This window comes from Sturnus vulgaris, chromosome 26 (assembly GCF_052056855.1).
Source record: "Sturnus vulgaris isolate bStuVul1 chromosome 26, bStuVul1.hap1, whole genome shotgun sequence".
NCBI classification, from domain to species: domain Eukaryota; kingdom Metazoa; phylum Chordata; class Aves; order Passeriformes; family Sturnidae; genus Sturnus; species Sturnus vulgaris.
Genome location: NC_142268.1, coordinates 2,029,726 through 2,054,851, shown reverse-complemented (window position 1 = coordinate 2,054,851; position 25,126 = coordinate 2,029,726). Strand labels below are relative to the sequence as shown.

The 25,126-nt window shown below is 61.3% G+C and overlaps 2 protein-coding genes across 5 annotated transcripts; both read left to right on the top strand.

Moving 5' to 3' along the window:
- The first annotated feature begins 1,181 nt into the window (after positions 1–1,181).
- SLC5A5 (solute carrier family 5 member 5) lies at positions 1,182–11,155 on the top strand. Its single transcript, XM_088179028.1, has 14 exons — positions 1,182–1,746; positions 2,448–2,513; positions 3,238–3,289; positions 3,376–3,443; positions 3,943–4,097; positions 4,524–4,664; positions 5,376–5,505; positions 6,134–6,222; positions 6,970–7,082; positions 7,679–7,749; positions 8,745–8,831; positions 9,875–10,062; positions 10,688–10,791; positions 10,941–11,155. Exons 1-14 carry the CDS (start codon positions 1,381–1,383, stop codon positions 11,153–11,155), a joined length of 1,845 nt encoding a protein of 614 aa, XP_088035154.1. The 5' UTR covers positions 1,182–1,380.
- A 778-nt stretch (positions 11,156–11,933) lies between these two features.
- CCDC124 (coiled-coil domain containing 124) lies at positions 11,934–19,905 on the top strand. Of its 4 annotated transcripts, XM_088179082.1 has the most exons (5): positions 11,934–11,959; positions 14,289–14,459; positions 15,718–15,904; positions 16,417–16,534; positions 17,694–19,905. In XM_088179082.1, the coding sequence occupies exons 2-5, from the start codon at positions 14,301–14,303 to the stop codon at positions 17,896–17,898; spliced, it is 669 nt and encodes a 222-aa protein (XP_088035208.1). In that variant the 5' UTR covers positions 11,934–11,959; positions 14,289–14,300; the 3' UTR covers positions 17,899–19,905. The 4 variants fall into 4 exon arrangements, with proteins under 4 accessions (XP_088035208.1, XP_088035207.1, XP_088035209.1 ...); XM_088179081.1 differs by lacking the exon at positions 11,934–11,959 and having other exon boundaries at positions 12,100–14,459; XM_088179083.1 differs by lacking the exon at positions 11,934–11,959 and having other exon boundaries at positions 12,105–14,459; positions 16,420–16,534.
- Positions 19,906–25,126: the final 5,221 nt, after the last annotated feature.

Here is a 25,126-nt window from a genome sequence, read left to right as displayed (position 1 = left end):
CAGGTGGTGGGGACAATGCCACCACCAGCGTGGGAGGCAGGGAGCAGGGACACCCCACGGTGGCCCTGTGGTGACACCCTGGAGGGGACAGGGACCTCGCGGTGATGGCTCAGAGGGGATGGGGCCTTCAGGGTGACAGCTGGGAGGGGACAATGCTCCGTGGTGACACCTGGGAGGGGACAATTCCTCCATGGTGACATCTCGGAGGGGACGGTGCATTCATGGTGACACCTGGAGGGGACAGTGACCTTGCCGTGACACACTGGAGGGGACTTTTCTGCCTTGGTGACACCTTGGAGGGGATGATGTCCTCGTGGTGACAGCCTGGAGGGGACTCTTACCCCTTAGTGACACCTTGGAGGGGACAGTACCCCCGTGGTGACACCTTAGAGGTGACTCTTCCCCCTCGGTGACACCTCGGAGGGGACAGCGACACATCAGAGGCCACACCACCCGCACAGCAGCTCTGTTCCCACCTCAGGGCGCTTCCCCTGCCCCAACCCCAACCTGACCCTCGCGATTTTGGGGACAAGAGGGCGGAAATCCCCAAACCTGTCCGGAGTTCGGGCGGGACAAAGTGGCATTTGTGTCACTGGGGAATGAGGAAACGGGGCCAACCCCACGCCCGGTGCCACGTATCCCTCCAGGAGCCACCGTGCTGTCCCTCCTGTCCCCTCCTGTCCTTCCCCGCCACCTCCCGGAGCCGTGAGGGAGGGAAGGGGCTATGGCCGAGACCTCCCCCCCCAGCTCCATCCTCCCCTCCGAGGCTCCATCCCTGACCCTTCCTCCCACCTGCCCGAGGCACTCCCGAGCCCTCGGCACCTCCCGGGGACCCCTCCCAGGGACCCCCCGGGCTCCTCCGGGCTCGGTCCAGCCGGTCCGTCCCGCTCCGCCGGCTCCTCCTGGGGTAAAGGTTTCTTTGGGCTTTGTTGATTTTCCCCTCTGCTGGGAGATAAATTTGGCTGCGCCTCCTTGTTTGTGCTGCTTTGGGGAGGGGTCGCTCCCTCTCCCCTCCCCTCTCCTCTCCTCCCCTCCCCTCCCACCCTTTGGGTGCTGACGCTTCCCTGGAGCCGGTGGTGGGAGCAGGGGAAGGATCAAGCTCCATCCCCCTGCCAAATTCTGGCTGTTCCCGGGCGGACTCTGCCCTTTCGCACCCCTTGGCACAGCCCGTGCCTGGGAAGGGCACAGAGGGCACGGGGTGGGGCACAAAAAAGCTGCCCCTCCTGCTCTCCACCCGGCGCGTCCATTCCAGGGAATTTTGTGTTCCCTCCCCCATCCCAAATCTTTCCCCTCGAATGCGCCGCTGCCCCCAAGCCGGGACTGACCCCCTCACCAACCTCAGGTGCCCGACTTGGGGTTCTCCTCACCCCTGAAACCACCATGGCAGCACCGCAGGGACCCCGCGACGTGCGGGACCTCACCTTCAGCCCGTGGGATTACGGAGTGTTCGCGCTGATGCTGCTCATCTCCACGGCCATCGGGCTCTTCCACGGGCTGGCCAAAGGCGGCCAGAAAACCTCGGAGGATTTTTTCACGGGTGGCCGGAGGATGTCGGCGTTGCCCGTGGGGTTGTCGCTATCGGCCAGTTTCATGTCGGCGATCCAGGTGCTGGGGGTGCCGGCCGAGGCTTTCCGCTACGGAGCCAAATTCCTGTGGATGTGCCTGGCTCAGCTCATCAACAGCGCGCTCACGGCGCAGCTTTTCCTGCCCGTCTTCTACCGCCTGGGGCTCACCAGCACCTACGAGGTGGGCACGGAGGGGACACGGATGGTGGGGGGTCCCGTCAAGGTGTTGAGAGAGCAGCGGAGCCCGGCAACTCCAGGGTTAACTTGGCGGAGTGAGGTGACCCCAACCCCGCGGGGTGCGGACCTTGCTTCTCCTTCCCCCGCGGGGTGCTGGGGGTCAGTGGTTCCTCCTTCCCCGGGGTTTTGGGGGGGTCACTGTGTCCCCCCAACCCCTCGAGACCCCGCTCCTTCTTCCCCGGGGTTTTGGGGGGTCATTGTGTCCCCCCCAGCCTGGCGGGACCCCCACTCTTCCCGGCCCGGATGTTCCCGGCCCGGATGTTGTGGGGTGCGGATCCTGCTTCTCCTTCCCCGAGGTTCTGGGGATCAGTGGTTCCTCCTTCCCCGGGGTTTTGGGGGGTCACTGTGTCCCCCCAACCCTTCGAGACCCCGCTCCTTCTTCCCCGGGGTTTTGGGGGGTCTCTGTGTCCTCCCTCCAGTCCCTGACGGACCCGGCTCCCCCTGCCTTGGGGTTTTTTGGGGGTTCACTGTGTCCCCCCCCAACCTCGAAGGACCCTGCTCCTCCCTCCCCGGGTGTTGTGGGGTCCAGCCCCTCTCACCCCCTGCCTTGGGGTTTTGGGGGTCACTCCCAGCCCCTCTCACCCCCCGTTTCGGGGTCACTCCGGGGTGGCCCCGACGTGCTCCTTGTCCTTGTCCTTGTCGCAGTACCTGGAGCGGCGCTTCAGCAGGAGCGTGCGGCTGTGCGGGACCGTGCAGTACGTGGTGGCCACGGTGCGTGTGTGGCGAGCTTGGGGACAGCGCGGCGACACCGCGGGGGCTCGGGGTGGTGACACTGCGGGGCTTGGTGACACTGGGGGGACTCGGGGAGGTGACACCGCGGGGACTCGGAGCGGAGCTGCCCTGAGCTCCGGGCAGGATCCCCCATCCCGTGCTCGTGTTTTCCTTGGCTCGGAGCGAGCGGAGCGCGGCGGGAGCGCTGTTTGCTCTGAAAGCCGCGCTGTTTGCCCTGCGCTGTCCCCGCCGTGTCACCTGCCCGGACCCTGCCGTGTCACCTGCCCGGACCCTGCCGTGTCACCTGCCCGGAGCCCTCGGTGTCACCTGCCCAGATTCTGCCGTGCCACCCGCCTAGACCCCGTGGTGTCACCAGCCCGGAGCCCTCCATGTCACCTGTGCTGTCCCCGCGGTATCACCTGCCCGGACCCTGTCGTGTCACCTGCCCAGACCCTGCAGTGTCACCTGTGCTGTCCCCGCGGTGTCACCTGCCCGGAGCCCTCGGTGTCACCTGCCCGGACCCTGCCGTGTCACCTGCCCGGACCCTGCCGTGTCACCTGCCCGGAGCCCTCGGTGTTACCTGCGCTGTCCTCGCGGTGTCACCTGCCCGGACCCCTTTGTGTCACCTGTCCGAACCCTGCAGTGTCACCCGCCCGGACCCCGCGGTGTCACCTGCCCGGTGTCCTCGGTGTCACCTGCCATGGTCACCCCTCTCTTCCCGCAGATGCTCTACACCGGCATCGTCATCTACGCGCCCGCGCTGATCCTAAACCAAGGTGTGGTGGCACTGGGGGGCTGCTCCCTGTCCCTGTCCCCTGTCCAGGTGACAATTTCTCCTCTCAGCACCTTCGCTCTCCTCCAGTGACCGGGCTGGACATTTGGGCATCGCTGCTCTCCACGGGGGTCATCTGCACCTTCTACACCACCATAGTGAGCGCGGGAGGGTCCCGGGGGGCTCGGGGGGGGCGGTCCTGGGGGTCCCCGGGGGTGTCCCAGGGGTGTCCCCGGTAGCTCCAGGGTGTCCCGGGGGTGTCCCGAGTGTCCTGCGGTGTCCCGAGAGTGTCCGGGGAGCGTCCTGGGAGTCCCGGGGGTGTCCTGGGGGTGTCCCGAGGGCTTCGAGGGTATCCCGGGGGTGTCCCGGGTGGCTCTAGGATGTCCCGGGGGTGTCCCGCGGGGATCCGAGGGTATCCCAGGAGTGTCCTGGGGGTGTCCCGGGTGGTCCTGAGGGCTCCGGGGATACCCCGGGGGTGTCCCGGGAGTGTCCCGGGGTGTCTCTGGGGGTCTCGGAATGTCCCGGGTGTGTCCTGGGTGGTCGCGGGAGTGGCCGGGTGGGTCCAAGATCTCGCGGGGTTGTCCCGGGGTTGTCGCGGGGGTGTCCCGGGGTTGTCCCGGGGGTCCCCGGCGCTCATCCCGGGCTCGCTGTGCACAGGGCGGGATGAAGGCTGTCATCTGGACCGACGTGTTCCAGGTGTTCGTGATGCTCGCGGGTTTTGTCGCCGTCGCCATCCGCGGGGTGCTGCTGGTGGGGGGTCCCGCCAAGGTGCTGAGCATCGCGGCCAACGGCTCCAGGATCAACTTCGCAGAGTGAGACCCCAAGCCCAGCCCCCCGGGACCCCTCCCCACCGGCCCCGGGGCCCCCAAATTCCACCGGACCCTTCTCTACCTGCCCCGGGGTGCTGGGGAGTCACTGAGTGCCCCAAAGCCTCGGGGTGTGCGCCCTTCTCACCCCCTGGCCCGGGGGGTTTTGGGGTCACTCCCATCTCCCCTCACCCCTGTCCTGGGGGTCATTCCCAGCCCCTCCCCCCTATTGTGGGGTCACCCTTGTCCCCTCACTCCCTGTCCTGGGTTTTGGGGTCACTCCCTTCCCCTCTCACCTCCCGTTATGGGTTCTGGGGTCACCCCCATCCCCTTCTCCCCTATTAAGGGGTCACCCCTATACCCTCCCCCCCCGTGCTGAGGGGTCTCCCCCGTGCCCTCCCCCCCTGACTGTGCCCCCCGGGCCGTGCCCAGCTTTAACCCGGACCCTCGGAGCCGCTACACGCTGTGGTCGTTCTTGCTGGGCGGGACCGTGCTCTGGCTCTCCATGTACGGCGTCAACCAGGCCCAGGTGCAGCGCTACGTGGCGTGCAGGAGCGAGAGGGAGGCCAAGATGTGAGTGCGGGGAGGGGGGGGTCCCGGGAATTCTGGGGGGTCCCGGGAATTGGGGGAGGTCCTGGGAATCGCCTGGATCCCGGGCGATTCCCAGGACACCCCCCCCATCACGCCCTGCCAGGACCTGGCACCGCTTTAGGGACCCTGAATTCCCCTGACAGCCCTGCCAGGACCTTGCTCCCTTTGAGAGGCCCTGAATTCCCCCGCTAGGACCTTGCACCCAGTTATGAATCCTAAATTCCCCTGACAGCCCTGCAAGGACCTTGCACCTATTTAATGACCCTGAAATCACCTGCAAGGACCTTGCACTCCTTTAGGGATCCTAAATTCCCCTGACACCCCTGCAAGGACCTTGCACCCTGTTCTGAATCCTAAATTCCCCTGCAAGGACGTTGCTCCCCTTTAGAGGCCCTGAATTGCCCTGCAAGGACTTTGCACCCCGTTATGAATCCTAAATTCCCCTGACACCCCTGCAAGGACCTTGCACCCCTTTAATGACCCTGAAATCACCTGCAGGATACCCCTGCAAGGACCTTGCACCCTTTCAGAGACCCTAAATTCCCCTGAAACCCCCGTTATGAATCTTAAATTCCCCTGCAAGGACCCTTAGGGACCCTGCCAGGACTCTGCATGACCCCTCACGGCCTGGTAGGAGCTGGCAGGTCTCCAGTGCCCTGCCAGGACCTGTGCCACCCCCCGTGCCCCCCGCAGGGCGCTGCTGGTCAATCAAGTGGGGCTGTTCTGCATCGTGACCAGCGCTGTCGCCTGCGGGCTCGTCATGTTCGCGCTCTATCGCCACTGTGACCCCCTGCTGGCCGGGGCCATCGCCGCCCCCGACCAGGTACGGCCCCCCCGGGCTCCTGTTCCCTTCCAGGACCTGCCGGGCAGTGGGGTCAGAGAGGGTTTTGGGGTCCTGTTCCCTTCCAGGACCCCTCAAGCACTGGGGTCAGAGAGGGTTTTGGGGTCTTGGTCCCTTCCAGGACCTCCCGGGCAGTGTGGGGTCAGAGGGGGTTTTGGGGTCCTTTGGGGTCCTGTTCCCTTCCAGGACCTCCCGGGCACTGTGGGGTCAGAGGGGGTTTTGGGGTCTCCCTGGGGTCCTGCCCCCTCCAGCATCCCCTGAGGCAGTGGGATGGAAATCTGGGGCGGTCCCAGTGGATTTTGGGGTCCCCCTGGGATCCTGCTCCCTTCCAGGACTTCCCAAGGTAGTGAGGTCACTGCTGGGGTTGGGGGTCCCCCCCTTCCAGGACCCCTCAGGCAGTGGGGTCACAGGGGGTTTTGGGGTCCCCTCGGGGTCCGAATCCTTTCCAGCAACCCTGAGGCAGTGGGACGGGAGTTTATGGGGTGGCCCCAGGGGTTTTTGGGGTCCCTTGGGGTCCTGTTCCCTTCCAGGACCCCCTGAGGCAGTGAGGTGGGAGTTTGGGGGTTCCCAGGGGTTTTTGGGGTCCCCCTTTACCCCCCCCTCCCCCCAGTACATGCCCTACCTGGTCCTGGACATCTTCGAGAGCGCCCCGGGGGTGCCGGGGCTGTTCCTGGCCTGCGCCTACAGCGGCACCCTCAGGTGAGGGGGGATTTGGGGGATTTTGGGGGGTTAGGGGGGTTTGGGGGTTTAGGGTTAATTTGGGAGATTTGGGTGCCAGGGCTGTTCCTGGCCTGCACCTACAGTGGCACCCTCAGGTGAGGGGGGGGGGGGGTTCCCCAGCCCGAGACCCCCATAGGGGATTTGGGGGTGTCTGAGGGGTTTGGGGGGGTTTGGAAGATTTGGGGAGTCTGAGGGATTTAGGGGGAGGTTAGGGGGTTGGGGGATTTAAAAAATAAAAAATCTGGGGGGTTTAGGAGGTTTGAGGATTTGGGGGATTTGAGGGGTTTGAGAGATCTGGGGGGTTTGAGAGATTTGGGGGATTTGGGATTTGGGGATTTTCGGAGAATTTGGAAGATCTGGGGGTTTGGGGGGTTTAGGGGATTTGGGGGATTGGGGGTTTAGGGAGTTTGGGGGAGTTTGGAAGATCTGGGGGGTTTGGGGGTTTGGAGAGTTTGGGGGATTGGGGATTTGGGGATTTTGGGGGAATTTGGAAGATCTGGGGGGTTTGGAGGTTTGGGGGTTTGGGGGATTGGGGATTTGGGGATTTTGGGGGAATTGGGAAGATCTGGGGGGTTTGGGGTATTTTGGGGAGGGGATTTGGAATCCCGCTGTGTTCTGCAGCACAGCTGGGAGTGGTGGGGGGGGGGGATTTGCAGTCAGGGGATTTTGGGGGGCCGGATTTTGGGGTCGGGGCTGATGTGGGGACCCCCAACCCCCGGAGCCCAGCACGGCCTCGACCTCCATCAACGCCATGGCCGCCGTCACCGTGGAGGATTTGGTGAAGCCGCGGCTGCCGGCGCTGTCCCCGAGGAGGCTGACCCTGATCTCCAAGGGGCTCTGTGAGTGCCACCCCCTCCCTGGGAACGGTGTCACCCCCCCGGGGATGTGTCACCCCCCCAGGGATGTGTCACCCCCATAGGGATGTGTCACCCCAGACTGGGATGTGCCAGGCTGTGCCATCCCAATCCCATCCAATCAATCCCATCTCATCCTATCCCATTGATCCCATTGGTCCCATCCTGATCCCATTGGTCCCATCCTGATCCCATCGGTCCCATCTTGATCCCATCGATCCCATCCTGATCCCATTGGTCCCATCCCATTGATCCCATTGGTCCCATCCCATTGATCCCATTGGTCCCATCCCAATTCCATTGATCCCATTGGTCCCATCCTGATCCCATTGATCCCATCCCAATCCCATCCCGATCCCATTTATCCCATTGATCCCATCCTAATCCCATTGATCCCACTGATCCCATTGATCCCATCCCAATCCCACTGATCCCATTGATCCCGTCCCAATCCCATTGCTCCCATCCCATTGATCCCATCCCATCCCATTGATCCCACTGATCCCGTCCCAATCCCATCGATCCCATCCCATCCCATCGATCCCATCCCATCCCATCGATCCCACCCCATATTCCCACAGCTCTCACCTACGGCACCTCGTGCATCACCGTGGCCGCTCTGTCCTCGCTGCTGGGGGGGGGCGTCCTGCAGGTGAGAGCCCCCCGAGACCCTAAAGCCCCTCCTTCGGCTTCTACCCCTCCCCCCAAAAAAAACCCCAAACCCTCCCAAAAATCCCCAACCCCCCCCAGGCCCCCCCGCTGTCACTGCCCACCCGAGCGGGGACACAGCAGGGACACAGCGGGGACACGGCCACGCTCTGGTGGCACCTGGAGAGTCCTCGAGGAGGGGGTTGGGGCAGTGCCAGGCACCCCCTGGAGCTTTCCCAGACCCCAAAACCCCCCCAAAAAACCTAAAAATCCCCAAAACCCCCTGCTGCCAGTGCCCATCCAAGCGGGGACACAGCGGGGACACGGCCACGCTCTGGTGGCACCAGGAGAGCCCTCGAAGAGAGGGGGTTGGAGCAGTGCCAGGCACCCCCTGGAGCTCTGCCAGACCCCAAACCCCCCCAAAAAACCCAAAAAACCCCCAAATCCCCCAACCCCCCCGTACTGTCACTGCCCACCCAAGCGGGGACACAATGGGGACAGAATGGGGACACGGCCACGCTCTGGTGGCACCCGGAGAGCCCTCGAGGATGGGGGGGTTGGGGCAGTGCCAGGCACCCCCTGGAGCTTTCCCAGATCCCAAAAACCCCAAAAAATCCCCAACCCCATAAACCCCTCCCCACTGTCACTGTCCACCCGAGCGGGGACACAGTGGGGACACAATGGGGACACAGTGGGGACACGGCCACGCTCTGATGGGACCCGGAGACCCCTCGAGTAGGGGGGTTGGGGCAGTGCCAGGCACCCCCTGGAGCTTTCCCAGACCCCAAAACCCCCCCAAAAAACCTAAAAATCCCCAACCCCCCCCTGCCGTCACTGCCCACCCGAGCGGGGACACAATGGGGACACAATGGGGACACGGCCACGCTCTGGTGGCATCTAGAGAGTCCTCGATGAGGGGATTGGGGCAGTGCCAGGCACCCCCTGGAGCTTTCCCAGACCCCAAAATCCCCCTCAAAAAAAACCCCCAAACCCCCCCAGGGCTCCTTCACGGTGATGGGGGTGATCAGCGGGCCCCTGCTCGGCGCCTTCGTCCTGGGAATGTTCCTGCCCCGCTGCGGCACCGCCGTGAGAGCCGGGGTTTGGGGTTTGGGATTTGGGGTTTGGGATTTGGGGTTTGGGATTTGGGGTTTGGGGATTCGGGGTTTGGGGTTTGGAGGGTTTGGGGATTCGGGGTTTGGGGTTTGGAGGATTTGGGGTTTGGAGGGTTTGGGGATTCGGGGTTTGAGGTTTGGAGGGTTTGGGGATTCGGGGTTTGGGGTTTGGGGATTCGGGATTTGGGGTTTGGGATTTGGAGGATTTGAGGGTTTGTGATTTGGAGGATTTGAGGGTTTGGGGTTTGGGGGTTTGGGGTTTGGAGGATGTGAGGGTTTGGGGGTTTGGGATTTGGGGTTTGGAGGATTTGAGGGTTTGGAGACTGGGGTTTGGGGAATTTGGGAATTGGGGCATTTGGGGGTTTGGAGGTTTGGGGTTTGGGGATTTGAGGGTTTGGAGATTGGGGGATTTGGGGTTTGGAGGATTTGAGGGTTTGGGGATTCGGGATTTGGGGTTTGGAGGATTTGAGGGTTTGGAGATTGGGGATTGGGGAATTTGGGAATTGGGGCATTTGGGGGTTTGGGGATTTGAGGGTTTGGAGATTGGGGGATTTGGGGTTTGGAGGGTTTGGGGTTTGGGATTAGGGGATTGGGAAATGGGACTTGGGTTTTGGGGACTTGGGGGATTGGGGATTTGGGGTTTAGGGGGTTTGGGGAATGGGAATTGGGGGATTTGGGGTTTAGGGGGTTTGGGGAATGGGAATTGGGGGATTTGGGGTTTGAGGGATTTGGAGGTTTGGGGCTTGAGGTGTTTGGGGGTTTTGGGGGTTTGCTGATTTGGGAGATTTGGGAATTCGGGGGTTTGGGGGATTTGGGGAGTTTGGGGCTTGGGGGATTGGGGTTTGGGATTTTGGGGTCAGGGGTATTTGCGGGTTGGGGGGTCCGGGGGACTTGGAGGTTTGGGGGGTTCTGCCATTCAGCACAGCCATATTTGGGATATTTGGGATTTTTGGGGGGCAACCCCCCCCGGGCCTTGCTGACCCCCCGTCCCTGTCCCCATCCCTGTCCCCGTCCCAGGCCGTGCTGGGGGGTCTGGCCGTGGGCCTGGCGCTGTCCCTGTGGGTGGCCGTGGGTGCCACCCTGTACCCGCCCAGCGCGGCCACCATGGGGGTGCTGCCCACCTCGGGGACACTGTGCCCCCCCCGCAACGCCACCAGCGCCACCAACGCCACCGCCCTGCCCGCGCCACCCCCGGACCCTCTGCGGTGAGCGGGGTGGGGACAGCACGGGGGTGGCCCTGTCCCCTGGGGTGGCACAGCCCTGTCCCCTGGGGTGGCACAGCCCTGTCCCCGTCCTCTGGGGTGGCACAGACCCGTCACGGTCCTCTGGGGTGGCACAGACCCGTCACTGTCCCCTGGGGTGGCACATCCCTGTTCCTGTCCCCTGGGGTGGCACGTTGTTGTCCCTGTTGGCTGTGACGTCACACTGTCCCTTGCGATGTCACACGCCTGTCCATGCTTGTTGTGACGTCACATCCCTTTTCCTGCTGGCTGTGATGTCACATCACTGTCCCCATTCCCTGTGATGTCACACCCCTGTCCCCGCTGGCTGTGACATCACAACAATGTCCCTGCTCCTTATGACGTCACACTGCTTCCCTTGTCCCTTATGACATCGCAGCCCGTCCCTATTTGTTGTGACGTCACCCCGCTGTCCCCATTCCTTGTGACATCACATCCCTGTCGCTGCTGGCTGTGATGTCACAGCTCTGTCCCCGCTTGTTATGACATCACACCAATGTCCCCGTTCCTTGTGACGTCACCCCGCTGTCCCTTATGATGTCACACTGCTGCCTTTGTCCCTTATGACGTCACCACTGTCCCCTCCCAGTCCGGCCATCCTGGGCGAGTTCTACTCCATGTCCTACCTGTACTACGGCGCCTTAGGGACACTGGGGACCTTGGGGACAGGGGCCCTGCTCAGCCTCCTGCCAGGTGAGCACGGGGTGACGGCCCTGTCACCTCATCCCTGTCACCCCTCACTGTCACCTCTCCCTGTCACCCCTCACTGTGACCCTATTCCTGTCACCCCACCCTGTCCCCTTGTCCCTGTCCCTCTTTGTCACCGTGTCCCCTCCCGGCAGGGCCAGCCCGGCAGAGCCGCCGTCCCCAGGGTGTGCTGTGGTGGGACATCGTCAAGGCCACACCCTCGGGTGTCCCCAAGGGTGACAACAGCCCCGGGGACGAGTCCCCGGACAAGGCCGGAGTGACCCAAGCGCTGCTGGAGAGGCCGGATAGGGAGGGGACACCCCCGTGTGACCCCTCCAAGGGTGGCACTGTCACCGAGAGCCACGTGTAGGGGACAGCGGGGTGGGGACACGGGGACAGCGGGGTGGGGACACGGTGGTGGCCCAAATAAAGGAGCTGCTGATCCTGGACAGAGCCTGTCCTTGGGGGACAGGGACAGGGTGACAGGGACAGGGTGACAGGGAGGGGACAGGGAGGGAACACCGCCGCTGTCCCTCAGGTGACATGGTTGGAATGGTGGGGAGGTCATGGACAGGTGGGGAGGGGGAATTTGGGAATCAAGACCTGCCTTGATGGGCCACGCCCACCCAGGTGACAATGGCCACACCCGTTAAACCCCGCCCACCCAGGTGACAATGGCCACACCCAGGTGACAATGCTGACTCCCGCAGGTGACAAAGGGCCCCTCCCCTTTAAACCCCACCCACTCAGGTGACAATGGCCACACCCAGGTGACAATGTTGACTCTCGCAGGTGACAAAGGGCCCCACCCCTTTAAGCCCCGCCCACCCAGCTGACAGTGACACCGCCCCCTTAAGCCCCACCCACCCCCTCAGGAGTCGCTCTGGGCGCCGCCATCTTTGAACCGGGCAGAGCCGCCACCAGCGGCGGGCATTGCGCGGATTCCCCGCGGATTTTTTCCGCCAGCGCCGCCCTGAGCGAGGATCTCCGCCCATTCCGCCGATCCTTCCGCTCCCTCCTCCGCCACTCCCGCAAAGAAACAGCAAAGCTGTGCCAGGCCGTGCCCTCAACAAAGATGGCGGCGGCGCGCCCTGCCCGCTCCCGCCATTGGGGCGGTGGCGGCGGCGCGCGGTGATGACGCACAAAGCGCGCGACGGCCGGGCGGCGGGGCCCGGTAGGAGCGGGGCCGGTTCGGGGCCGGTTCGGGGATGAGGGACCGGGACGGGCCCGGGCCGGGATTGAGGGGAAAGGAGGGAGCGGGGGAACCGGGGGAGGGGACGGGGCGGGGAGGCCTGGGGGGTGCGCCAGGCCTGGGTGTCCCTTTTTGTCCCCCCCGCCCACCTCAGGTGAGGGCCCTGCCCCGACCCCGCTGCTTGGGCAGGCTGGGAGGGAGGGAAAAGGGAATTTGGGAAGGGTTAAAGTGTGGGGAAAGGGATTTGGGGATGGTCAAAATGTGGGAAAAGGGATTTTGGGATGGTCAAAGTATGGGAAAAGGGATTTTGGGAAGGGTCAAAGTGTGGGAAGAGGGATTTTGGGATGGTCAAAATGTGGGAAAAGGGGTTTTGACAAGGGTCAGAGTGCTGGAAAAAGGATTTTAGGAAGGGCCAGAGTGTGGGAAAAGGGAATTTGGGATGGTCAAAGTATGGGAAAAAGCATTTTTGGGATGGTCAAAGTATGGGAAAAGGGATTTTAGGAAGGGTCAAAGTGTGGGAAAAGGGATTTTAGGAAGGGTCAAAGTGTGGGAAGAGGGATTTTGGGATGGTCAAAATGTGGGAAAAGGGATTTTAAGATGGTCAAAGTGTGGGAAAAGGGGTTTTGACAAGGGTCAGAGTGCTGGAAAAAGGATTTTAGGAAGGGCCAGAGTGCAGGAAAAAGAATTTTGGGAAGGGCCAAAGTGTGGGAAAGGGGATTTTGGGAAGGGTCAAAGTGTGGGAAAAGAGGTTTTGGGATGGTTAAAGTGTAGGAGAAGGGGTTTGGGGATGGTCAGAGTGCAGAAAAAGGGATTTTAGGAACTGTCAAAGTGCAGGAAAAGGGATTTCAGGAAGGCTCTGAGGATGTTCCAGGCAGGAGAAAGAATTTCATCCATCCCAGACTGGGAAAACTTCGGGAATGGAGCAGCCCCGCCCTCCCCTTTTTAATTCCATTATTAATTATCTGCCATTAAAATGAAAGATTCAACCCCAGAGCTCCCAAAGCTGTGATTTTCCCGGTGTTTGGTTGATTTTAAAGCTCCTGTTTTCCTTGGATTTGACTTTTCCCACCCTGGATAAGAATCCCAGCCCATTTTTGGGGCTTTTTATCTAAATTAAAGGCGTTTCCCACCTCGCTGTGGATCCCCCTGGATCACCTCAATCCAATTTTTTTTTTTTTTTTTTTGGACTTCCAGGTGCCTTTTCCATGGGGTGGGAGGCTGGAATTTGGCCTGGAGGGAGCAGATTCCTCTGGGATCAGCCAAGATCTGGAAATCTGGGAAATTTATCCCAGATCTGAATTGGGATAAATCAGGGGGGATGATCCCAGTTTTTCCTCTCCCTGCAGTGCTCGGTTTGGGGGACTTTTCCCTCCGCTCCCAAATCCCAAAAATCTGGGAAAAAGGGCTGGAAAATTCCTTAGGGAGCTGGGAAGGGGCTCCAGCTTTTCCAGGGATTAGGGGGGACATTCCCAATCTCTGGAATTCCCTGCCAGGAGGGGACACCTGGACAGGAGGGAACAACCTCAGGGTGTTCCAGATGGGACAGGAGCAGGAATTTCCTCATGGAAAAGGTGGCCAGGCCTTGGAATTCCCAAGGAAATTTGGAATCCCCATCCCTGGGGGTTTCCAAGGATGCAAACTCCAGACTCTGGGGGGGAAGGGGCTGGAAAATTCCTGGGGAAAACTGGGAAGGGGCTGGAGAATTTTTGGGAAGAGACTGGAGAATTCCTGAGGGAAACTGGGAAAGGGCTGGAGAATTCCTGAGGGAGCTGAGAAAGGAAACCTTGGAAAAGTTTGGAATCCCCATCCCTGGAGGCTTCCAAGGATGCAGATTCCAAACTCTGAGGGAAAGGGGCTGGAGAATTCCTGGAAAGGGCTGGAGAATTTTTGAGAAGAGACTGGAGAATTCCTCAGGGAAACTAGGAAAGGGCTGGAGAATTCCAGAAGGAAAGGGCTGGAGAATTTTTGGGAAAGGGGCTGGAGAATTCCTGGGAAAGGGGCTGGAGAATTCCAGAGGAAAGGGGCTGGAGAATTCCAGAGGAAAGGGGCTGGAGAATTCCAGAGGAAAGGGGCTGGAGAATTCCAGAGGAAAGGGGCTGGAGAATTCCTGGGAAAGGGGCTGGAGAATTCCAGAGGGAGTCAGGCCAGGAAACCTCGGACAAGTCTGGAATCCCCAAACTCCGCGTGAAGCGCCCGCACCCGCCTGACCTCAAACGCCATCCCCAGCTTACCCCATGAAAACAAAACCAACAGAACCCCAAATCCAGATCCATTAAAAAAAAAAAAAATTTTTTTTTTCCTTGTTTTCCAGAGGATTTGAGGGATGCCCAAGAAATTCCAGGGGGAGAACAGCAAGTCGGCGGCGGCGCGCGCCCGCAGGGCCGAGGCCAAGGCGGCGGCGGAGGCGCGGCGGCAGCAGGAGCTGGAGGATGAGCTCTGGAAGGACGAGGACAAACACGTCCTGAGGAAGGAGCAGAGGAAGGTGGGGCATTCCCAAAATCCTGGGAGTGAGGGAGGGGGAAAAGTTTGGGAGTGAGGGGGGAAAGGTTTGGGAAGGGTAGGAGGGACAAGGCTGGGGTGAGAGGAGGAGGAAGAGCTCTGGGGATGAGAGGAGGGAAAACTCTGGGGATGAGAGAGGAAACAACCCTGGAAAGGAGAGGAAAAAGGATCCTGGGAATGAGGGAGAGGAGGGAAGACTCCAAGGATGAGAGAAGAGAGCTCTGGGAACGAGAGAAGAAAACCTTAGGAATCAGGGAGAGGAGGAAAAGCTCTGGGAATGAGAAGAGGAAGAGCTCTGGGAATGAGAGGAGGGAAAACCAGAGATGAGGGAGAGGAAAGAAAACTCTGGGGATGAGAGGAGATAAAACTGGGAATGAGAGAAGAAAGAACCCTGGAAATGAGAGGAAAAAGGATCCTGGGAATGAGGGAGAGGAGGAAAAACTCCAGGGATGAGAGGAGAGAAAACTGTGGGAACGAGAGAGGAAAACCTTGGGAATCAGGGAGAGGAGGAAGAGCAGCAGGAGCTGGAGGATGAGCTCTGGAAGGACGAGGACAAACACGTCCTGAGGAAGGAGCAGAGGAAGGTGGGGCATTCCCAAAATCCTGGGAGTGAGGGAGGGGAAAAGTTTGGGAAGGGTAGGAGGAACCCTGGGAATGAGGGAGAGGAGGGAAGACTGGGAATGAGAGGAAGAACATCTATGAGTCCATCCCTGAATCCCTCCATGGATCCATCCATGAATCCATGAGTCCATCCATGAGATGGATTCCATGAATCCATCATCAATCCTTGAATCCTTCCTGGGATTGTCCTGGCACTGCAGAGGTGACATCCCAGGGAATTCCCAAATTCCTGGGAGTGTTTTGTCCCCTCTGGAAGTGCAGGAATTGATGGGACCCGTGTGTCATTCCCAGGAGGAGCTGGAGAAGCAGCACCAGCTGCTCCATCCCTGGATCCATCCATGGATCAACCCATGAATCCATGAGTCCATCCATGGATCCATCCCAGAGTCCATCCATGGATCCATCCCTGAATCCCTCCATGGATCCATCCATGAATCCATCCATGAATCCATGAGTCCATCCATGAGATGGATTCCATGAATCCATCATCAATCCTTGAATCCTTCCTGGGATTGTCCTGGCACTGCAGAGGTGACATCCCAGGGAATTCCCAAATTCCTGGGAGTGTTTTGTCCCCTCTGGAAGTTCAGGAATTGATGGGACCCGTGTGTCATTCCCAGGAGGAGCGGGAGAAGCGGCGCCTGGAGCAGCTGGAGCGCCGGAAGGAGCTGCAGAGGCTCCTGGAGGAGGAGGATTCCAAACTCAAAGGGAAAACTCCCAAGCAGGGAAATCCCGGGAAAATCACCCGGGCCCAGATCGAGGAGAACGTCAGGAAGGAGCAGCAGCAGAAGGAAAACACGGATGCAGGTTTGGGAATTGCCTGGGAATTCTGTCTGGGTTGGGGAGCTGCTGCTTTTGCCAAGGAGAAAGCTTGGGAATGGCTGGGAATTCCCACTGGCTGGAATTGGCCTGGAAAATCCGGGATGTGGCACTTTGGGGATGGGGTTTGGTGTTGGGTTTGATCCCAAAACTCTTTTCCAAGGGGAAAAATTCCAGGATTTCTGTTCCCCTGCTTCTTGATTTTCCAGGTGTCCACGTCTTTTCCAATCCCACCTTTCCCATTCCTAGTCCCACCTTTCTCATTTCCAATCCCAAATTTCCCATTCCCAATCCCACCTTTCCCATTCCAGTGGCAAAACTGATTTTTTAAAGGAAAAGTGGAGGTTTTTTTGAGGAAAAGTGGAGGTTTTTTTGAGGAAAAGTGGAGGTTTTTTTGAGGAAAAATTGAATTTTTTCGAGGAAAACTCAGATTTTTTTAGCCGGAAAATTGAGTTTTCCCGAGGGATTCCCCCCTGCTGACAGCATTCCCGTTTTTCCAGCAGCAGAGAAGGAGAAATCCCACCTGGAATTGCCCCTGGAGGAGAACCTGAACCGGCGGCTGCCTGAGGAGGGCGCTGTGGAGGCGCGCAGCATCGAGGACGCCATCGCTGCCCTCAGGTGTGGCCCTGTCCCAAATCCCCCCTGGAATGCCCTAAAAACGTCCCCAAAACGTCACTGGAATATCCCTAAAAACGTCCCCGAAACATCCCAGGGATTTGGGGTGGAGGGAATTCGGGCAGGCAGGGATTGGGATTTGGGGATCCGTGAAATTCTTTGGGATTGGGGTGTTCCTGAAATCTGTGAGGGGATTCCTTTGGGGTTGGGAGATCCCTGAAATCCATGGGGGGAATTCCTTTGGGGTTGGGGTATCCATGAAATCCTTTGGGATCGGGGTGTCCCTGCTATCCCTGGTGCCATTTCCCTTTGGGATCGGGGCGTTTCCTTTAGGACCGTGTCCATCCCTGTCCCGTGTCCCCATCCCTCAGCACATTGTCCCCTCCCTGTCCCCAGTGTGTCCCCTCCTGTCCCCAGCTGTCCATCCATCCCTGTCCCCACACCCTCAGGGCCGTGTCCCTCCTGTCCCCACCGTGTCCATCCCTGTCCCGTGTCCCCATCCCTCAGTACAGTGTCCCCTCCTGTCCCCAGCGTGTCCCCACCCCTCAATACATTGTCCCCTCCTGTCCCCACTGTGTCTATCCCTGTCCCTACTGTGTCCATCCCTGTCCCCACCCCTCACGGCCGTGTCCCCTCCCTGTCCCCAGCGTGTCCCCATCCCTCAGCACATTGTCCCCTCCTGTCCCCAGCGTGTCCCCACCCCTCATCTTCGTGTCCATCCCTGTCCCCATCGTGTCCATCCCTGTCCCGTGTCCCCACCCCTCACGGCCGTGTCCCCTCCCTGTCCCCAGCGTGTCCATCCCTGTCCCGTGTCCCCAGCGTGTCCCCACTCCTCAGCACATTGTCCCCTCCTGTCCCCAGCGTGTCCACTCCTCACCGCCGTGTCCATCCCTGTCCCCACTGTGTCCATCCCTGTCCCCAGCGTGTCCCCATTCCTGTCCCGTGTCCCCACCCCTCACGGCCGTGTCCCCTCCTGTCCCCAGCATGTCGCAGCCCCTGGAGCGTCACCCCGAGCGCAGAGTCCATCCCTGTCCCTACACCCTAAGGACCATGTCCATCCCTGTCCCGTGTCCCCAGCGTGTCCCCACTCCTCACCGCCGTGTCCATCCCTGTCCCCAGCGTGTCCCCATCCCTCAGCACATTGTCCCCTCCCTGTCCCCAGCGTGTCGCAGCCCCTGGAGCGTCACCCCGAGCGCCGCCTCCGCGCCTCCTTCGCCGCCTTCGAGGAGCTGCAGCTGCCGCGGCTCAAGCGGGACAATCCCAACATGCGGCTGAGCCAGCTGCGGCAGCTGCTCAAGAAGGAGTGGATGAAATCCCCCGAGAACCCCCTCAACCAGCGGCACAAACCCTACAACAGCCACAAATGACGGCGCCCGCCCTCCTCCCGGACTGGAAAATCCCAAAAAAGTTTTTTTTTTGTTGGGTTGGGTTTTTTTTGTTTTTTTTTTCCCGGCTTTTCTGGCTCCCGTGGATTTCGGGGCTTTACCGGCCCCGCCCGCAGGTGGAGGTCGGACTGATGGCGCCTTTCTCCTTCCCGGAATTCCCTGGGAAATGTGGGAAATGTGGCTCCCTGCAGATTTCCCAGCTTGGCCCTTGTCACTCCCTCCTTGGAATTCTGGAGCTGTCAATGGGGAGATGCTCCTGGAGTGTGATCCCGAAGAGATTCCACAGCTGGATCTCCCTTGGGTGTCCCTGCTCCTGTTTCCTGTGGGATCAGGAAATCCCTGCTCCCATTTCCTGTGGGATTGGGATATCCCTGAAATTTCTGCTCCCATTTCCTGTGGGATTGGGATATCCCTGAAATCCTGGTTCCCATTTCCTGTGGGATTGGGATATCCCTGAAACCTCTCATCCCATTTCCTTTGAGATTGGGAAATCCCTGAAACCTCTCATCCCATTTCCTGTGGGATTGGGATATCCCTGAAATCCCTGCTCCCATTTCCTTTGAGACTGGGAAATCCCTGAAATCCCTGCTCCCCTTTCCTGTGGGATTGGGATATCCCTGAAATCCTGGTTCCCATTTCCTTTGGGATTAGAATATCCCTGAAATTTCTGCTCCCATTTCCTGTGGGATTGGGATATCCCTGAAATCTCTCATCCCATTTCCTTTAGGATTGGGATATCCCTGAAATCCCTGCTCCCATTTCCTTTGGGATTGGGAAATCCCTGCTCCTGTTTCAGGTGGGATTGGGATATCCTTGCTCCCATTTCCTTTGGCTTTGGGCTGTCCCTGAAATCCCTGGCCCCATTTCCTTCGGGTTTGAGATATCCCTGAAATCTCTCATCTGATTTCCTTTGGGATTGGGATATCCCTGAAATCCCTGGTCCTGTTTCTTTTGGGATTGGAATATCCCTGAAATCCCTGCTGCCATTTCCTGTAGGATTGGGATATCCCTAAAATCCCTGCTCCCATTTCTTTTGAGATTGGGAAATCCCTGAAATCCCTGCTCCCATTTCCTTTGGGATTGGGCTGTCCCTGAAATCTCTCATCGCATTTCCTTTGGGATTGAGATGTCCCTGAAATCCCTGGTCCTGTTTCTTTTGGGATTTAGATATCCCTGCTCCCATTTCCTTTGGGATTGGGGCAGAAGTGTTGGGAAGAGGGAAAATCCCTCTGGGAGAAGTGGGAAAAGCATTTCCTGGGGGGATGGGGGGACAGCAGTGCCAGGCAGCTCCAGGTGACATTCCCTGGAAAAATCAGCTCCCAGGCTGTCCCTGTCACTCCCTCCTTGGAATTCTGAAGCTACCACATGGAAAACACTCCCAGAGTGTCACCCTTGGTGTCCTCAAAATTCCAGATCCTGGGATCCAACCTCTGGATTTTGGGAGCAGGACGGTTGGGAAGAGGGAAAATCCCTCAGGAAGGGATGGGAAAAGTTTCCCCCCCCAGTCTGATTCCCACTTTTCCTGAGGAGGGGGAGCAGTGCCAGGCAGCTCCAGGTGCCATTCCCGCTGTCCCCTGGAATGCAGGAGCTCCAAATCCACCTGGAGAAGGGAAATTCCTGCTTTTCCTTCCCTGATCCCGGGTTAAGGAGCCTTGGGAAGGGGAGGTGACATTCCCAGGGTCCCTGTGGGAATGTTGGAATCCTCAGGAGTGACAATCCTGGGTTTTCCCTTCCCCCCCACCCCCCCCTCTTTTCCCCATCCTTTGGGAATGAAATTCCTTCCCAGGAATCAGCCTGGATGTGCCACCAAAAATCCCATGGGATTCATCCAGGCTCATCCTTTTCCCTCTTTTTGGGGCTGCTCTCCCTGTTCCTGCATCCCAGAATTCCCAAATCCAGCCAGGGAGGAATGACCCCCCCCTCCTCCTCCACCCCTTTCTGTGAGTTTGGTGTGTTTGAATCCAATTAAAAATTAAAAAAAAAACCAAATCCGATTAAATTGGGGAAGGAATAATTTGGGAAGGGTTTTGGGGGGATTCTTTTCCTGCCTTGCTCAGTTTTATCCCTGAGAATGTGGGAGATCCCTCTGGAATTGGGGATGGGATTCCTGCTTGGATTGGGGGGGGGGGGTCCCTCCCTTTGGGCCGTTCCTGAGGGGGCAATTCCCCATTCCTGCTGCTCCTGGAATGAGGAGCCCACGGGAATTTGTCCCCCCCATCCCCATCCTGAGAATTCCCCTTCCTCCATTCCCCAATCCCATTCCCATTATTCCCATTCCCAGCCCCTTTTCCATCCCCATTCCCCATCCCTATTCACATTCCCAATGCCATTGCAATTATCCCCAGTCCCATCCCCATTCCCATTATTCCCAATCCCATTCCTGTTCCCATTTCCCATTATTCCCATTCTCCATTCCCATTATCCCCAGTTCCATCCCCAATCCCATTCCCATTATTCCTATCCCCAATCCCATTCCCATTATTCCCATTCCCATTATTCCCTATCCCAATTCCACTCCCATTCCCACCCCCAATCCCATTCCCATTATTCCCATTCCCCATTCCCATTATCTCCAGTCCCATCCCTATTCCCAATTCCCCATCCCAGTTCCATCCCCATTCCCAATCCCATTCCCATTATTCCCATTCCTCAGTCCCATTATCTCCAGTCCCATTCCCAATTCCCCATCCCAATTCCATCCCAAATCTCATTCCCATTATTCCCTATCCCAATTCCATTCCCATTCCCACCCCCAATCCCATTCCCATTATTCCCCATTCCCAATTCCCCATCCCATTCCCATTATTCCCATTATTCCCATTATTCCCATTATTCCCATTATTCCCATTATTCCCATTATTCCCATTATTCCCATTCCCGGTGTCCCCTCCCCATGGGGTCAGGGGGTTCTGGGGGTCCCCTCCCCCCGCCTCAGGGGATTTTGGGGAGCCCCTCCCCGCGGGGGGGGGTCCCCGTTAAAGGGGGGGGAATCCCCCAGCGGGGGGAGGGGTTGGGATTAGGGGGGGATCCCCCCTTTTTCCCACGGGATTTGGGGGAATCCCGCAGTGCGGGGGGGGGTCTCGGTGTCATCCCCTCCCCCCCCCCCTCAGCAAAGCGGCTGGAGAAGGGGGGGAGGGGCGGGGAATCCCCTCCCTTTTCCGCCCCTCCCCCCCTTTCTCCATCTGAGGGGGGAGGGGCATTGCCATGGCAACGAGCGGGGGGGGCATGCGGGGGCGGCGGTCACGTGGGGCTGGCACCGGGAACCCCCCCCCTCCCCTCCCCCAAAAAACGGGCATCCCCCCCAAAATCGGGCATCCCCCCCAAAATCGGGCATCCCCAAAAAACGGGCATCCCCCCCCAAAATCGGGCATCCCCCCAAAATTGGGCATCCCCCCCTCCCCCCCTCCCGTTGCCCCGGGCATCCCCGGCCCCGCCCCGCCCCCCCTCCCCCCCCTGCGACCCCCACTCACCATCCCCGCCCCCCCCACCCCCCCGGGCACCGAGCGGGGATTGCGGGGATGGGACCGGGCACGGACAGGGACACAGGGACACATGGACAGGGGACAGGGGACACACGGACAGGGACACAGGGACACATGGACAGGGGACAGGGACACACGGACAGGGACACAGGGACACGCACGCGTGTGTCACACCCCTTTGCACACCCAGCGCTGCTCACGCCTCGCTGTGCACACCCACCCTGCACACCCCAAATTCACACCCACCCTGCACACCCCAAATTCACACCCACCCTGCACACCCCAAATTCACACCACACCCAATTCACCCCCCAGCTCCCACCCCTTGCACACCCCAAATTCACCCCCAATTCACACCTCAGTGCACACCCCGATTCACACCCCGATTCACACTCCCCGTGCACGCCACACCTGCACACCCCCAATTCACCCCCAATTCCCCCCCCATTCACCCCCAATTCACCCCCCATTCCCTCCCAATTCCCACCCCCAGTTCCCCCCCTTGCTCCTCGCCCCCCTCTCTTTGTCCCCCCCAAACCCCCCCCAGTGCCAACCCCACTCCTCACCCCCGCCCCCCCCCCCCGGTGTCACCCGTGTCCCCAACCCCGCGCGCCGTCACCAAACAGCGGGAGGGGGCTGCAGGAAAAGGGGGGGGGGGGACACCCCCGGCCCCCCCGGGGGTCACACCGAGAGCTTTGGGGGGGGGGTTGTGGGGTGTGCAAGGCCACCCCGGGGGCTGCCCCGGTGTCACCGGGGGGGTCCCCACGGGATGGGGGGGGGGGGGATCGAGCCGCGGGTGGGCGAACGCGGGGGGTTGGGGGGATCCCGACAGGCGGCGGAATTTATCCACAGCGGGAAATACCGGGGAGCACCGGGAGGACCTGGGGAACACCGGGGAGCACCGGGAGGACCTGGGGAACATCGGGGAGCACCGGGAAATACCGGGAGGCTCCGGGGAGCACCGGGAGGACCCGGGGAACATTGGGGAGCACCGGGAGGTCCCGGGAAGGAGCGGGAAGCACCGGGAAGCACTGGGGAACACCGGGAGGCCCCCGGGAATACCAGGGAACACCGGGAAGCCCCGGGGAGCACCAGGGAACACCGGGAGGCCCCTGGGAATACCAGGGAACACCGGGAAGCCCCGGGAAGCACCGGGAGGCGGCGGGGCGGGTGCGCGCGGCTGCGCGCGTGGAGCGGCATCGCAAACGGCGCCGCATCGCCGCCCGCAGCCCCCGCGGCCGCCGCCGCCTGCGCGCTGGGGAAACCGAGGCACGGCGAGGCCGGGAGGGGCTCGGCGGCACCGCGGAGCCGCTGTCCAGGCTGGCCCCCGGTCCCCGGTTGTGCTACCGGAACCCGCCGGGATCCCGCACGCGTCGCCGCCGCCGGGCCATGGGAAGCGGCGGCAGCGCCCGAGGGCAGCGGAGGCCGGGGGTTGGAGGAAGGTGGGTGAACTTGGGGGGGGGGGGGGGGGGTACGCAAAGGTGGGGACCCCCCCTCAGCTCCAGGGGTGCTGCCGGTGCTGGGGAACCCCGTGATTCGCGGGAATCCCCCCGCATTCCCGGGAATCCCCCCGGCTCGGGAGGATCCCGAGCCCCCCGTTCAGTGGCGGGGGGGGGGGGGGGGAGCCCGGGGAGGGTTTGGGAAGGGGAGGGGGCACCATGGGGGGGTTTCCCCGGGGCTTCCCCGGTGTTCCGAGGCTCTGGGATGCCCGGGGCCTGTTCAGCCTCCCCCGGTGCGGCGGAGGAGGATGGGGTGGGGGTCGCGTTGTGACAGGGGGGGGGTCAGGAGGAGCCCCCGGCGGTGACAATGAGGACGCGCTGGCAGTGACAGTGCCCGGCTAAAAATATCCCGGGCTCCCACCCACGGCCAGCGCCGCGGTCTCAAGGTCACTGCCCAGCCGGGGGAGGGGAGGGGGGACGCGGGGGCGTGGGGCGGGGAAGCCCCCGGCCCCCCCTTCCCTTCCCCCCGCACGCTGCCGTTGTCGCCAGTGTCGCTCCGCCGAGCCCAGAGCCGGCAGCGCCCGCCGCCCCCGCGCCCCCCGCTGCGTGTCCCCGCCGCCCCCCGGGACCCCCGGACCCCCCGGGACCCCCGGAGCACGGGGACGTGACAAGTGAGAGGGCGAAGGGGTGGTGGCAGCGGCGGGGGGGACATTCCGGGGGTGGCAGGGGCGGGAGGGGGGTGTGGGGACAGTGGGGACGCCGTCCCTGCGGGGTTTGTGCTGTGGGGACTGCGGGGATTCCCTCCCTGAGGGTGTGGGGACAATGGGGATTCCTTTCTGTGGGGTGTGGGGACAGTGGGGACTCCCTCCCTGAGGGTGTGGGGACAATGGGGGTGTCCTGTCTGTGGGGCGACGAGGGTGGGGACAATGGGGATGTCCTGCCTGGGGAGGGGACGGGTGTGGGGACAGGGAGGGGACAACGGGAATGTTCTGCCGGGGGGTGTGGGGACAATGGGGATGTCCTGTCTGCGGGGTGTTGTGGTGTGTGGGGACAGTGGGGACAGTGGGGACGCCGTCCCTGCGGGATTTGTGCTGTGGGGACTGCGGGGATTCCCTCCCTGCGGGTGTGGGGACAATTGGGGATTCCTTTCTGTGGGGTTTGGGGACAATGGGGATGTCCTGCCTGGTGGGGGGGACGGGTGTGGGGACATCAGGGACCTTCTCCCTGCGGTGTTGGTGGTGTGGGGACATCAGGGACTCCCTCCCTGTGGGTGTGGGGACAATGGGGATGTCCTGTCTGTGGGGTGGCGAGGGTGGGGACAGTGGGGACGCCGTCCCTGTGCTATTGGTGATGTGGGGACATCAATGCGGTGTGGGGACAATGGGGATGTCCTGTCTAAGGGGGAGGGACGGGTTTGGGGACAGTGGGGACGCCGTCCCTGTGGTGTTTGTGGTGTGGGGACAATGGGGACTCCTTCCCTGTGGGTGTGGGGACAATGGGGATGTCCCGTCTGTGGGGTATTGTGGGGACAGTGGGGACATCAGGAACCCCCTCCCTGCGGTGTTGGTGGCGTGGGGACATCAGGGACTCCCTCCTTGTGGGGTTTCTGGTGTGGGGACGTGATTGCGGTGTGGGGACATCAGGGACCTCTCCCTGCGGGTGTGGGGACAGTGGTGGCCCCCTCCCTGCGGGCTTCTGCCGCTCGGGGCACCCCCAGTTGATGCAGACAGGGGATTTGGGGGTCCCCGTCCTTGGGGACAATGTGGCCGCTGTCACCAAAGGCGTGATTGCGGCTGAGGGCTTGGTGGCACTCGGGGCTCCCCCCGGTTTTGGCCGCCAGCTGCTGGGGTGGCCCTGATGGCACAGGGGAGTGACACGGATGGCACAGCGGGGTGACACCCGGCTCAGCACCCCCCAAAACCAGGGGGGGACCCCGTGCCACAAGAGCGGCTGTGACACCGGGGTGGCACCGGGCGAGCTCTGGCACCTCGTGGCCCTCGTGGCCTCGACGACCGTGGGGACACACGGGGACCTTCCCACCCCTTGCGACCTTCCCGGTGACCTTGGCCCGTCCCTGCTCTGGGCGGGGGACCTTGGGGACCCCTCCTCAGCCATGGCGACCCCCGCCCTGCAGCGGGGGCGCGGGGCTCTAGGAGGGCGTGTGCCAGCTTTGGGGGGGCTCCCCCCTCTCTGAGGGCTTTGTGGCGGTGCCAGGGGCGGAGGGCACCGCTGTGTCCCCCCCGGGGTGGCACCGAGGAGGGGGTCGGCGGTGGCCCCGGCGGGGGCAGC